Source organism: Heloderma suspectum, chromosome 15 (assembly GCF_057233095.1).
Source record: "Heloderma suspectum isolate Gila_16-S chromosome 15, 16-S_ref, whole genome shotgun sequence".
Lineage (NCBI taxonomy): Eukaryota > Metazoa > Chordata > Lepidosauria > Squamata > Helodermatidae > Heloderma > Heloderma suspectum.
This window is the reverse complement of record NC_139472.1, coordinates 4,711,088-4,726,493: the sequence shown is the minus strand read 5'-3', so window position 1 is coordinate 4,726,493 and position 15,406 is coordinate 4,711,088. Positions and strand designations below refer to the sequence as shown.

At 47.3% G+C, this 15,406-nt stretch overlaps 1 protein-coding gene across 2 annotated transcripts in view; it reads right to left on the bottom strand.

Moving 5' to 3' along the window:
• Positions 1 to 1,272: 1,272 nt before the first annotated feature.
• SDF4 (stromal cell derived factor 4) overlaps positions 1,273 to 15,406 on the bottom strand; it is a 28,203-nt gene continuing 14,069 nt past the window's right edge. The window contains exons 5-8 of one of the 2 annotated variants that reach the window (XM_084821739.1): positions 14,057 to 14,170; positions 12,246 to 12,404; positions 9,487 to 9,662; positions 1,273 to 5,277 (exon numbers count right to left, since the gene is read on the bottom strand). In XM_084821739.1, coding sequence (XP_084677865.1) covers positions 5,101 to 5,277; positions 9,487 to 9,662; positions 12,246 to 12,404; positions 14,057 to 14,170 — 626 coding nt within the window. In that variant the 3' untranslated portion in view covers positions 1,273 to 5,100. The remainder of the gene's footprint in view (positions 5,278 to 9,486; positions 9,663 to 12,245; positions 12,405 to 14,056; positions 14,171 to 15,406) is intronic. The other variant, XM_084821738.1, reaches the window with a different exon arrangement.

Sequence of the window (15,406 nt, the reverse complement as noted above, 5' to 3'; positions counted from 1 at the left end):
CTCGCTCTATCTAAAGCAACTCTGCTGTAAATCACGCCAGATTTCCCAAGACCTCCAAGGTGACCAAAACAGTCTCTGTTCTGTAACCAGGCCTGAAGCCAGATTGAAATGGATCTAGATTATCCGTCTCATCCAGAAATCCCAGGAGATGAGAAGCCACCACGTGCTCTAGACCTTGCACAAAAATGGAGTGTAAGAGACCGGCTGGAAATTGTCCAATATAGTGGGATTCAGGGAGGTTTTCTTCTCTCTTAGACAAAGGTCTTTCCACCACCTCTTTTAAGCAAGACAGAACCACAGTAAAAAGGCATTCACCACTACCCTTACCCAGTCAACCAGGCCCCCACTCCCCACCAGCTGCTCTTATAGGCCAAGAAGAAGGGTCCAGCACACCTCACTTCTCCAAGGATCCTGGTTGCGGAATTGGCTTCCCAGAGAGGCTTGCTTGGCGCTTACATTGTGCTCTTTCTGGAGCCAGGCGAAGACCTTTAAAAAAAAAATCCAGGCATTTTCGTCTTTTAGCTTTGTTTTAAATCTGTTATTGTGTTTTAACTCTCTGCACTGTTGCTAGGTTTGATTGTGGTTTGTACTTTTATATCACTTTACATTTTATGCTGTATATTATGATGCATTTTGTGGTTTTAATTGTTGTGAGCTGCCCGGAGAGCTTCGGCTATTGGGTGGCAGAAAAATGTAATAAATAAATATCCATTTTTAACATTCAAATCCACTGCACGTCTGATAGAGCAAGGCCGGTCCGTGAAAGCATTCAGTCCATAACTGAAAGTGAGTCATCATACGAGAGGAGGGAGTTTTGTACCAGGGGTGAACAATCTGGCCCTCCACACAATTTCAAAAGCCCTTTGCAAACCATCAGTTCAGATGTCTGGTCAGAGGGACCTGTCCCCCCTCCCACGTCAAAAGAGCGAGCGTGCAGAATCACTACTGCAATACCACGCCGTATCAAACATCCAGCCTAGCAGTAGCAAAGGAGTTTGTTTTTAAGAACACCCACTCATTCAGTATTGTCTGCTTTGACTGACCGCAGTTCTCTAAGACAGAGAGGGCGCCTCCTTGTCACCTGCTTCCTGATCCTTCTAACTGGAGATGCCACCAAGTGAGCCTGGGACCTTCCGCATACAAGCAAGCACTCTCCCACTGGGTTTCCACCATTCCCCCCCCCCTGTACTCCACGTCAAAAGGACGACCCCCCACTCCCGCACTTCACAGGCAAAGCCTTCTCAATACCGGTTTAAATAAAACAGGGGAAATAAGACACACACACGTTAGATGTATTTACATTATATTAAGGAGGATAAAATTTGATCAGACACCTTAAGCTGCAATTTCAAAAGAAGAGGGTTTGGTTTTTGTAGGAAGGGTGAGAGCTGAATAAATCTGTTGAAATGAAAAATATGAGTGGACTCAACCTTTGACCCCAGCAATAGGTTGAGTGAGGGGGCATCTTATGGGCTTCAGAGCTGTTTGAACACAGAAAAAGTGAAATATAGTCAAAGCTGTGGAAGCTGGTTTTGGTCCCCTCCTTATCATGTTCAATGCTAATTTAGCCAGAAAGCAGTTCTACAGGGATGGAGGCACAGCTGCACGCATCACTTCGGTAGTAAAGTTGCTCCCTTAAGAAGAGAATGACGAAAGATTTGGCTCAATGGGGAATCCTGGCTGAAGAGCATCTCCCCAAGGAATGTTCCATAGAAGGGCCATTTTACACAGATCAGCAGAAACGAAGAACATCAGAAGAGCCCTGCTGGATCAGGCCAAGGGTCCATCTAGTCCAGCCTTCTGGTCACACAGTGGCCGACCAGCAGTTGACCAGGAACCCACGAGCAGGGCACGAGTGCAAAAGCACCCTCCCACCCTGTCCCCCAGCAACAGCTGTACAGAGGGATACTGCCTCTGGTCCTGGAGGTAGCACAGAGCCCTCAAGACTAGTAGCCATTGCCAGCTGTCTCCTCCATGAATTTGTCCAGCCCCCTCTCAAAGCCATCCAAATTGGTGGCCATCACTACACCGTGGTAGCAAATTCCATAGTTTAACTCTGTGCTGTGTGAAGCCCTTCCTTTGATCTGTCCTGAATCTCCCACCAATCAGCTTCATGGGAGGACCCCACTGGGTTCTAATATTTTGAGAGGGAGAAAAATGTCTCCCTATCCACATTCTCCACACCAGGCATCCTCTTGCAGACCTCTATCATGTCTCCCCTTACCCTCCCCCCCTTTTCCCCAAGCTCAACAATCCCAGCTGTTGAAACCTTCTCTCAGAGGGGAGATGCTCCAGCCCCTTGACCATTTTAGTTGCCCTTTTCTGCACTTCTTCCAGCTCTAGGACACTTGATAAAACTTCAGCAGGACTGTACCACTTCATATTGGAACTGTTACAGGTGTGAACGGTCTTCCTTAAGGAAAAATCCTCCCCATATGTCATCACTTAGTACATCAAGGAGACGGCTAACCTGAATGCTTCTCCCCAACATGCTCCTTTTCTATGGGGTTACACTGAAATGCCTTTGCCTTATCACAGGGGTGGATAACCTCAGGCCCAGGGGCCAAATCAAAGCCTCAGGGGCTCTCCAGAATACCTTTGTTCCTTCTCCAAATCCTGTCCCTTCTCCCCAATCACTTAGTAGCTTCTCAGCTTTTGCACAGCCCCTGCCCCCACCGCCCAGTTCTAAATGGTTGCAATGCCTTTCCTAAGCCTAAGTTACTGGCAGTAAGAGGTTTAAGCTAAAATATGCTGGTCTTCTTGGCCTCACCCACGGCTGGAATGCAGCCCCCGAGCGCTTCTCCGAAGTTCAGCACCGCCTCACCATTTTCATGCAGTAAAAAACGGAGCAGGGGGGGATTTTTGGCAATTCTTTCAGACAGGATGGAGCAAAATTTTGTTGTTGTTGTTCAGTCGTGTCCGACTCTTCGTGACCCCATGGACCATAGCACGCGAGGCCTTCCTGTCCTGCGCTCTCTCCCGGAGCGTGCTCAAGTTCATATTCATTGCATCCGTGATGCTATCTAGCCATCTCATCCTCTGCCGTCCCCTTCTCCTTTTGCCTTCAGTCTTTCCCAGCATCAACACCTTTTGACCAGTTTTCTTTCCCCAGAAGCCTCTTCAAGAGACATTATATCAAGTGTTATTCCAACAAGGGTCCTGAGAGGGGGGAAAGTGTTGGCCAAGGAAGAGGTGAAAGACAGGCTCAGCGGAGAGCCAAATCTCACACTTGTGGGGGCAATGTTCAAGCACAGAGTTCTCACGAAATCCTGCATGGTGAGTGGGTGGGTGGATGATTCAAACATGCCCTCTCTCCTCTATCTCTCTGCACACAAATACCCACAGCCTGAAGTGGCAGAGTCCAGGAAAAGCTCTGAAGTTCTACTCTGCTGAAGGATTCTGCTAATACAAGCAGGCACCGTTCATTGTTCCTGCCGTGCAATGACTTGTGAGGACAGCATGCAAAGTATGGTGCAAGACACCCTAAGAACCCACAGTACGACAGATGTCAGGGTGGAAACTGAGCCCATAGAGCCCCAGAGCAGTTCTGCTTCTGAAGAGGAACAGCAATCCGTGGGAGAGGGGCTCACTCATCTCTCACAAGCACAGTAGCTGGCAGAGATTCCTCCTGCCAGCATTCCTGGGATAGTGACCCTGGCAGTGAGAGAGCGCTGGAGGGGAGCTTGCTGGACGCTCGGCGCAGATGCAGGGAGCGGCGACAGATGGAGGGTGCCGAAAGGTGGCGCTCCACTTGTTTGGCGCTCAAACAACGGTCACATCCCGAGGACCCAAGGGAAAGAGGGAGGATCTCTCCCTAGCCCATAAGTTCAGAGTCTTCCCGCGGTTCTCCTTCAAACGGAGACCAACTGCCTTACCTGGAGCTTAGGCTACTCTGCTATCTACCCCAGTGCTGTTCCTTGCTTAGTCGCTAGTGATTAGTATCTGAAAGAGTCATAAAGTAATAAAGGAATAAAGCCTTGGAAAGAATCCTCGTCGTCCGTGTCCTGAGTTGGCTATTGGAGGGGACTGCAAGAGGCAGCTAGGGCGCTCCTGCCACCGAACCTCTCCAGCCAATGAATTTCCAGATGGACATCAAGCCAGTAGGAATGCACAGTCACTGTTCAATAATACTGACATGTGTGTGTGGCAGCAGCATATGAGAACCACACGGTGATTGCTGTTCCCCTCTTGATACCATGAGAAAGATGCATGGATTTATTTTTTTAAAGATGAAGATCGGTGAAGATGAGCAGTTTACTTTCAGAGGGGGAAAGAGCATCAGACGGTGTGTAAAGAGGTTGGCGGGCCTTCTATTAGAACAAAAATGGGGAAGACAACAGAAGCCAGCTCTTTTAAAAGAAAAAAAGCACACTGGGGAAAGAGGAATGGAAAGAACTCGGGTGGTCTGGATGAAAAAACAGCTGAGGACTACAAGGAGAAGATGAATTAGAAGCAGCAAAGCAAAGCTGTCAACTCAATCCAGTTTCAGACAGCCTGTATTCTAATATGGAACTTTCCCCACCATCCCTAGGCAATCACAGTAGCCGATGAAAAGGACGCTGGCTGCAGAAATGCTACCACTCTCTTTTCAAGCAATCACCAAGTTTCCTGCCATACTACAAGCCCCCACTCCCCAACCAGAGCTAAAACACAAGACCAAACTAACCCATCACCAAGATTTCACCACCCCCCGCACACCACCCTCCTCCCCACACTGCCTCTCAAGATAATGGTCCTCAGATGTTCAGCGTGGCTTTCAGAAGTCAATTAGAAGAGGGAGATACTTCAATGCAGCCTTCAAAGGGTGCAACTGGGCCTCCCAAGCAGGAAAGTCATCAGTTAATAACACAAAGCAGGAACTTGTCCAGATCCTGCCCTGTTGACTTTAGGGACCACTTTCTCCTCAAGGCTGAGAGAGAGACGTAGCTTTTTCTTTCTTCTTTTTTAATTCATGTGGGTGGCTTTATTTTTTTAAGAAGAAAGTCTAGAACACCACACGGTATACACACAGAACACAGATATAGCAGCAAAAGGTAATTTTCTTTTGTTTTTCATTTTTGGAAAGCAAGAAGGTGCATCGGGGGCCTTGGGTCCAAGGACTCAGAATTCCTCATGGACATTCCGGGCGTAGTCCATGAGCTTGCTGCCGGTGAAATACTCGCTGTATTTCAAGATCTCCTCCGGCTCCAAGTGGTGGTTTTGGTTCTCGTCGGCCACCGCAATCATCTGCTTGGCTTCATTCAAGGCATTGTATTCGTTCATGGGGTCCATGTATTCCTGGGAAGAGGGAAAGAAAAGGTTAGCAAGATGGCCAGTGCCTTCATGATCCCTCTGTGCGAGCACTGCTCAACTTAAGCAGGTGTGTGACAAAACCCTACTACTGATATGCATCCACAGTGCCCCCTAGAGCAGCTGTTCAGCTTGCACCCTGCTGGGCAACCTGAATACTTTTATCTAGCCTTATCTCACTTCTTTGTCCTCCAAAACGTGAACAAAACCGTAATCCCATTTCTTGAGTAGGCTGACTGGTTCCAACCACCTTGGGCTTTTGAGATGCAAGTTACAGTCATTAAGAAGGTGGGTCCAGCCAATAGGCAGTTTTTGATTTGCTGGCTAGGATACTGGTATCAGAAATGGAGACTAACCATCAGTCTCTGCAAAGGGGATGGCTTTTACTGAGTGGAGATCCCTCTAAAAAAAAAAAAAAAAAAGATTCCCTCGATCCTGCTAGAGCTTTCCTATATACCATCTAACTGGAAGCAGATGCTCTCTCTTGCTCCCAGACCATCCTCTCTGCAATAAACTTGGCACATGCTCTGGGACCCAATACTCTACTCAAGTAGGTAATGTGACTAGATAAGTTAGATTTGACTTTTATTTGGAAGTCTGTGCATGTGTGTGACTGTTGCCTCCCCTGGTTTTCCCCCTTTGTCCCCCCCCCCCCAATAAATTCCTTTTTTATATTTGGACATTTGGCTGTGTTGTTTTAAAAGGGATTTCTCACTGAACTCTTGTCCACGTGAAAAACCGCATAGTTACAAAGCCACCCTTTGTATTTTAAGAGTATTTTAAGAGTTTTTAAAGAGTTTTGGTAAGCCATCAGTTTCTGGGCTTTTCAGCATATAGGAGAGAGTAAAATATAAAATTGCTACATTAATGCACACACACAATAGTAGAGTTGTGAACCATTCAGAGAGCTTCAGCTATTGGACAGTATAGAAAAGAAAAGAGTATAAAGTAAAATAAAATAAAGTAGAATAGAATAGAATAGAATAAAATAGAACAAATAAAATGGAAAAAAATAAATTAAATTAAAAAAGGATAGAATACAATAGAATAAAAAACAAAACAAAATAATAACATAAAATGAAATAGAGTTGTCATCCTGCAAACCAAGAAACCTCTTGGGTAAGCCACTTTCTCTGTCCTGTCTGAAATATGGGAAATGATCTTAATACTGACCTCCCTTACAGGGTTGTTGTAAGGATATCTACAATAATCCATGGGAAGCCCATGGAACACTCTGGTAGTGTCATATAAACTGTATGATTAAATCCAGCTGCTTTGTTGGTTACGGATAATCAAGATCCAACAGTATTTGCAAAGAGGGGTAAAATTAATGCTGCTTCTGGTGTGGTATATCTGTGGAACCTGGCTACCCTAAGCGTGGAATTTAGGGAGGGAGAGAGCAGGGAGTTCATTCAGGCTAAACCAGTGCTTACAGAAAATTGTGTCAGAACAATAAACCCTACAGATTAAATGTGTGGTTGGAAATACAAGAATCCCTGAGCCACAACCTTCATGGCCTCTTCAATAGGAAATCTCAATAAGATCGTGAGTCCCTATGACAAACCCCTATCAACAGTGCCCCCTAGAGCATCTGGTAAGTTAGCACCATGACAAGATGACTAAATGGGCGAGATCTCACTTTTTGTTCTCCAAAGGTAATGGCATCCAAAACGGAAGCTCTTTTGCACAATTGTTTCCAATTAGAACTGGCCAGCTCTTTTATCTCTCAAGTGTAGGGTTGCTGTGAAGGTGGGTCCAGCCCCTAACTAATTTTCTCATTTGCTGGCTGACATGAGAAATGGACGACGCTGCGCTATTGGAAAAAGCAGCAGACAGTCTGCATGAAGGAGCCTGCTTTTACCCCACTCAACTTCCCATAAAAGAGCTTGCTCACACACCCCACCTGTCACCTTCTTAGTAGCATCGAATGAGAGGCCAAGCTGCTCTCCCTGACACCACCTTCTCTGCAATGAACTCTGCATATGCTCAGAAATCCATGACTCAAGCAGGTAACGTGTAACTAGCTACGTTAGCTTGACTTTGTCGATTTCATCTGGAATTGTGTGTGTGGAACTGTTGCCTTCTATTGTTTTCCCCCCTCCCTTTTTCCTCTTGGCCCCCCAAATTAAATCCTATTTTGGCTGTGTTTTAAAAGGGCATTGCTCACTCTAAACCCTTCCCCACGTGAAGGACTGCGTAGTTACCAAACCACGGCTTGCGCCCTTAGGGTTTTCACAAGGCTTTTGCCAAGTTCTATGTTTCTGGGCTTTGGGCAAGAAAATCCAAAGCACCGTTCTGTTTTTCCCCAGGGCTGGGCTTAAGGGAGGAGCTCTTGGCAGAAGGACTTAACACTGCCCAAGCAGCTGGACAGACTGCGGTGTAACAAGAGAGGCTACCACCAGTCAGGAAGCACATCCTGACTGGTGGTAGCCTATCAGTGATTCTTTGGGAGAGAGGAAAGTTAGCAACGAAGGGGCCAGTACGTGAAGTCAGCCTCCCTCCCAAATCCATAACAGTCCGAAGATGAGGAGACATTAATCCTACGACACAACAATGCAGTGACGATCCAGCAGTCAGATAAGCAGGCACAAGTGTGTGTGTGTGTGTGTGTGGGGGGGGGGAGAGAGTTACTCTTCCTGCTGTGACTCCCCCACTTTTGATACTCCAAGGAGTACACAGACACAAACACAGTTCAATGCACACTCGTTGGATATTTAAAAAACAGAACCCAAACATTCTTTCAAAGCTTAACTGAAATACCAAACTGCTTCCATGTCATGATTCAATAGTGCCTAGGGGTTGTTGTTTTTTTGGTTCAGTGGAAATAAAGAGCTGAAGCTGAAGTCAGGAACAGCACCAAATAAAGACCTTTCTACACAATGCTTCAGGAAGCAGAGATGCCTACACGAGTTCTGATCACCTGGTTTGATAAAGCTCAGTGAGGGAGTAGGAAACTGAAAAAGGAACATGCTTATCTCTTTGCATCTGGATTCTTTCCAGAGAAGGACCGCTACTGGCTTTGCAGTAATGGCCACCTTCTCCCAAGCACGGTGACTTAGCTTCCCTCGACCTTCAAAACAAGAGACTAGGCATGGGGGTAACAGTGGGAAAAAAATATATATAACTGCTGTTGTGCGCATGCATGGGATTGTAATCAAGATACAAGCCTCATAGAATCATAGAACAGTAGGGTTGAACGCCTACAAGGCCATCGAGTCCAGCCCCCTGCCGAATGCAGGAATCCAAGTCAGAGCATCCCTGACAGGTGGCTGTCCAGCCTCATTTGAATGCCTCCAGTGTGGGAGGCATGTCGATGAGGTCACCATTTGAGTAAGATGCCGGGGTACCATGCATTTAAGATGCCTGCAGCCAGCCATTTGAAACACTAACCAGTGGAGCTTTTCTGACTGGTTCAAGGCCTGCCACAATCTGGGCCAAGGAGAGAGATGGTAGAACCCTCAAAACTGCGCAGCATTTTGAAGATAAAGCCGCTCAAACCCGGCACCAATTGGACACCACAATTAACCCAGTCCCATTAGCAGAGGCATTCAGAGCACCGCCTGGTTCAGTTTTATTGGGCGAGTTTCAGTTACTGAGGCCTGAGGATGTGGACAAGGTGCTTGGCCAAGTCTGGCCGACCACCTGTGTGCTTGACCCTTGCCCTTCATGGCTTATTGCATCTAATAGGGAAGAGAAGACTGGCTGGGTCCAGGAGGCTGTAAATTCCTCAAGAGTAGGAGTAGTGCCAGCCTCTTTAAAGGCGCCAGTAATTACGCCACTCCTGAAAAGCCTGACCTGGACCCGGATGATGTCAACAACGACAGGCCAGTAGTCAACGTCCCTTTCCTGGGCAAGGTGCTTGAGCGGGTGGTTGCCAGTCAACTCCAGGCACCTTTGAATTAAACTGATTATCTAGACCTTTTCAACCAGGCTTCAGGCCTGGCACCACCGTTGTCTTCTTTTTGGCACCAGGCGAAGACTTCCTTATTTTCCCAGGCATTTTAGTCTTTCAAGTTTTGGTTACTGTTTTTTTTTTTAAAAATCTTTGCATTGCTGCTAGGTTTTATACTGTAGCTTTAAACTTTTACATTATGTTTTGCCACGTTGTATTTTATGGTTTTAATTGCTGTGAAGTGCCCAGAGTGCTTCAGCTATCAGGCGGCATAGAAACGTTGTAAATAAATAAATAAAATAAACCTCTAATTCTTCCATGGTGACAATGCCGTTGTGGTCAGCATCGATGACTTCTTCAAACTCTTTCTTCCTGTCTTTCACCCAGTCGTCATCTATATCCTGAGCCTGCTGGTTCTCTACAGTGCCCACGGGCAATGAGATGAATTCGGAAAGTGTCAGCTTCTTATCGCCGTCCTGATCTGCAGAGAGGAAATGTTTCAAAGCCGAGAAAAAGAACACCCAACGCAGGTAACATGAGTCATCTCGCTTCTTTTCTCAGCTCCTAGTCATGGACATGCTGAAACCACGGTACATTCTGCTTCCAGAATGCTGTCAATGCAAGTCGGGAAGGTTCTTTATGATCACGGCAACACCGCTGGGACAACAAATCTAAAAATTCAGACTTGACTGTGAGGGAGGGATATCGAGATGAAGAGGAAGCAAAACTGCCCCACCTTTCAGGGAGGGGGGGATGATCACTGGCACTCTGGTAGCCACATCACTCCCATTTGTGTTCTCCCAAGCGCCCCAGAGTGAGTCTGCATCACGACACGGCACCACTGCAAGGCATTGGGGGGTGGCAGCTGCAAGCAGCAAGGAGGCTAACAGTATTCCAGTGGTGAGCAGGGCTGCAGGTACAGGGTGCTGAAGAAATGTTTAAGCCTTCAGAGTCACTTTTGAGGGTGGGGGCGCTGCTTACTCCTACATCCCTCATTAAGTCATTCCCTCTGTTGCAGCTTCCTTCCTTCCTTCCTTCCTTCCTTCCTTCCTACAAATTGGAGAAAGGAACCAACTACCTAGGGAGGCGGTGGGCTCTCCCACACTGGAGGCAGTCAAGACAAGGCTGGACAGCCATCTGTCGGGGATGCTCTGACTTGGATTCCTGCATTGAGCGGGGGGTTCGACTCGATGGTCTTGTAGGTCCTTTCCAACCCTACTATCCTATGAGTCTAGGAACCAGGGGAGGGGAGGAGAGAGATGGGCAGAAAGTAAGAATGGATATAGCCGCATTCCCCAACCTGGTGCCTTTCAGGTGTTTTGGACTTTCAACTCCTAAACAGCATGGCCAATGGAGAGGAAGGCTGGGAGCTGTAGTCCAAAACATCTAGGGGGTACCAGGTTGGAGAAGGCTGTGCTAGTCATCGATAGATAGATGAATACATTTTATTACGATCATAGATCAGCCCATGAAATGCACATGGACAGGGAAAACCCCAGGTCAAGTCCCCTCTCAACTGGGTCGTTATCACCTTAAATCTAAGGGTTGTTTTTGGAGGTAGGATGGGGATGCGGCGAACCAGGTCAATGCAGGGCTCCTGGGAGGAAGGACAGGATGAAGAAGCAATTAAATTAAATTAAGTAGCTAAGCAAAAACTGCACACTTATTCTCATTTGCATGCATTCAGCCAACCCAGCACAGTCTATTTTGGGTTCTGTGTAGAGTTTGGAGCTTTGGCAACGGATCAAGGCAGACTTGAAGCAACAAGTGATGGGATCAGAGGGAGAAAACTTAGGGAACAGGGGCGGAACGCAGAACAGGCAAGCGGAAAGGTAAGGCTAACACTGGTGAGATAAAGAGCAGAGTGGGACTAGGGCTCCACCTCCTGGCCACGGAAAGCCTTGCGATGCACATGGATGGAACTATAACAGTTAACCCTTTCTTGGGATCTTTACTGTATTACATTTTCCTAGAACGTTTCCAAACATTTTGCTCAGAACTACCTCGCTTGGTATTTTTTTGAGGGGCAGATTAAGGGTGGGTGAAAACTTCTACATTTGGGGGAGGGGAGAGTAGGCAAAAGTTTTAAAATTTTCAGAGGGTGGGAGGCTTACCAGAAAAAGCAGGGGTGGCAGAGACTGTTTTTAGGTCATTGTTTTTATTTATTTATTTATTTATTTATTTATTTATTTATTTATTTATTTATTTATTTATTTCTTACATTTATATCCTGCCTTTTTTCCACCTTAAGGAACCCAAGGCAGCACACATAGGCCTCCTCCTCCTCCAGTTTATCCTCACAACAACCACCCTGTGAGGTGGGTTGGGCTGAGAGTCTGCGACTGGCCCAAAGTCACCCAGCGAGCTTCCATGGCTGAGTGGGGACTAGAGCCCGGATCTCCCGACTCCCAGTCCAACACTGTGGCCACTACACCACGCTGGCTCTCAACAGAAGTTTTAAACAACAGAAGTTTTAAACAACAGAAGTTTTAAACAACAGAAGTCTCCATGGGCACTTCAAGCAGCCAGGAGAACTGGCACTTAGCGGCCGGACAGGCCACCATCTTCTCCTATAATCATTCAGATGAATTGTGGGGGCGGGGGGTGGGGGGATAAGATGGTGGCTAGCAGAGGCCACTATCTTACTGCTTATCCCCCCCCTCCCCCCAGTGAATCTGGAATAATGCTGTGCCATGAATTTACTGCCTCCACCTTTTCCGGTAAGCCCTTCTGCCTCTGAAAAATGTTAAACCGTTTGCCTGACCCATGAAAGTGTGGCCAAACAATCCCCCCCCCCCCCCGATCTCAGCTTGGGGATAAGGTTGCACAAATGGGAGGGCATTTTTCATCCAGAGCTACCTTTCACACAACTCAGGCTTCCCACACTCCTCCTTGTGTTTAAGCCCTGCATCCCCTGCTGCCGTTAACATCAGCCAACATTTCCGGCAGTGGACTGTTTGGCCTCCTCCGGCAGGCATCTGTCTGGCAGGCATTGTTAGCATGTTTATTTGGTGGCTTTAAAGGACTTCTGTCCATTAGGCCCTGGAGAGAAAAGGAGACCTACCCAAATCCCGGACAATTTCCTTGACCATAAACTTCAACATCCCTCTACTGTGCTCTGGATGAAGGAAGGACAGGAACTCTTCCTCATTCAGCAGGAGGTCGGCGGGTGGATTGTCGGCTTGGTACCAACGGTCTTTCAAGTTATCAAGGACTTCCTGCGCTGCAAACCAGGGTGCATAATATAAGTTTCAAAGGAGGAAGAAAAGTTCTTTTTAAAAGCCTGATTTTTGTTAGTTTTAGATATTGCAAGTTTCTCTTCTTTTAAAATAGCCTGGTTGAAATTAAAACCGACACTTATAATCTTATAAGACTCTATCAAACACAGTGGCTCAGATGAGACACAACACTAAACCAAGAGTTTCGTGCTATGTGATAAGTCTCAAGAGTAAATGTGCTTCCCCCGCCTTCTCTTGCAGAGCCGTGAAAAGATTGAAACCACCCACTTTTAAAGTAGAGCAGCTGTCTCCAGTCTGGCACCCTTCAGATGCTGGACAAACCCCATCACCTCCAGCCAGCATGGGCCACACTAACTGAGGATAATGGGAGCTGGCCACCACATCTGGAGGGCACAAGGTGGGCGAAGGCTGAACTACTTTCCTATTACGTCCTGACTATCTATGTGTTTTAGGGGCTTATGGACCAAGCCAAAGAGGCAAGATTGAAACATGGAGTCGGGGAATGGGGAAGGACAGGTCTCCAGCAACATCTTGCAGACAAGTGGCACTGAAAAATGAGCAACAGCAAACTAGAGAGTGCAATATGGAAGAGGGAAGACTCTCGATCTGACGCAAACCCGTTCCTTCCTGCTGGAGTGGCAGCAGATTGCCAGATGGGCTTCTCTGCTCCATATGGCACATTGATCTAGACAGAGCGATTAAGACGGCGTGTGCGTAATGCATACGGGTGAGATTAAAGGCTTGTATGGAATATGTTGACGGACTCATTTTAGATTGGATGGCACAATATACTAACAAGTCTGTGTGTATTTAAATTCAACCATGCCTGTTCCAATTCCACTGAAATGTTCCTCTGTACAAATTCGTTTTGATCAATACTACTGAAGTTATTGCTACTTGCTGTATTGATCATAACAGGACTACCGTTTCCTCCAATTGTCATACTTTGTTTACTGGAACAACACTTTGTTGCTCATTTTTTCATTATTGTAACCAGGGCTTGTGTGTGTGTCTGCTCTGTGGCCCTCCTGACTGTGAAAGAAACAAAGAATCGAGGAATTGTGCGCAGAATTCAGGTTCCTGAGAATCTCAACCTTTGTTTTTTGAAAAACAAAAAAGGCAAATTCCTAGTCCTTAGGGTTGCAAAGATATGCATGAAAGTTTGCGGGCAATGCTTTCCAAAAGTTACAGCAGTGGTAGGCAACCTGGTGCCCTCCAGATATTTTGGACTACAACTCCAACAGTCCCTGACCACTGGCCGCATGGGCTGGGGCTTATGTGAACTGTAGTCACAAACATCTGGAGGACACCAGGTTGCCAACCCCTGGGTATTGGACTTAGTCTGGAGAGACCTGGGTTCAAATCCTTACGCAACCAGTGGCCTTGGGCCGGTCATTCAGGCATTGTGCGAAACCATGGTTTGTGCTGAACCTGGTTTAGAACCCAAACCATGGTATGAGCTTCCAAGCATCAAAGACAAACCATGGTTTAGAGCAGTGGTGTTGATTTAACCAGTGGAAGCCACAGAGATAACACATACACAATGCTCAAGGTGGTATTTCAACCCACTGCAGGCAATGGGCAGATGAACACACTTCCACACAGTCCAGGAAAGAACATCACCCGCGCCACTTACTTTCCTCGTCAATCTTTAGCTCCTCGTTATTCTTAATTTTTTCAGCGACCTCCTTCTCATTCAGTCCTTTGCTTGCCAGAAACTTGATTTTATACTCGTCCCAGGACACGTGACCTGGAAAGACAGGAAGAGTCTCAGGAGGCAAATATGTCAACAGCTGAAGGTCAAGTTAAGAGTCTGGTACTGATCAAGACTCCTGATAAAGGGCTTTGATGCTTCTGCCAACAGCAGAGAGAACAAGCCACCGATCCATTTTGGACTCAAACCAACGTTTCATTGCGATGTAGCAAAACGCCTCCAAGGGGACACAGGGAACACGCTGCGCTCATTTCCAGAAAAGAGCCAATGGCTCCTTTCTATTCTCCATGTGAGTGCAGCTCGGCCCTGTCTGTCTAGACTGAATGGCAGCGGCTCTCCAGGGGCCTAAACAGAGGTCCTTTCCCATCTTCTGCTACCAGACGTTTCCGTGGGAGCTGCCAAGGACCGAACCTGGGAGCTTCTGTGCACAAAGCAGGTATTCTGCCAGTGAACCTTCCCTTATAGCAGGGGTGTGGAACCTCTTTCAGCCCAAGGGCTGAATTCCATTTCAGAGAAGCCCTTGGGGGCCACATTCCAGCAGTGGGCAGGACCACAGGAAAAAGGGGCGGAGCAAAACACACCAGCATATGTTAGCTTAAAGCTCTTTCTGCCAGTAAATAAGCCTTGGGGGAGGCATTTCAGCCTTTCAGAATGGGAAAGACCTGCAAAACAGCTGGGAAACCACCGACCCATCTGTGAGCAGGGAATGGCGGTGGGATCAAAGGAAGCTGTTGTGGCCAGAGGAGGAACCCAGGAGGGCCAGATTTGGACATCAGGCCTGAGGTTCTTCACCCCTGCCTTACAGACACCAACACAGCCTTCCCCACCCGGGGGCCTTCCAGATGTTTTCGGCTAGAACTCCCAGCGTGCCTGGCCATTGGCCATGCTAGCTGGGGCTGATGGGAACCGAAGTTCCAAACATCTGGAGGGCACCAGGTCAGGGAAGATTGCACTAGCATACGCTGGCATAAGGTTGGGGAAGGCTCCTTATCTTCATCACACTGTCGTATCACCTTCAAGAAATCCCCACTTCTTCTCTACTCCCTCAATACACAATACCCCAGAGGACTTGGGGAGGGGCTGGCGGGCAAGCAAAACCAGAAGCTGGCTAATATAATAAGCCAAGCCAGTCTTCTTTGGCCCCCTGCTAATGACCTTCCAAAACCCTCCCCCATTTCAGCTCTTCCAGTGGAGGGCAACAAATCCAAGGTGTTCATGAAGCCACGGTGGGCTGTTGAAACCCATGGCTGCTCGACCGCCTTCTCCTTGGCA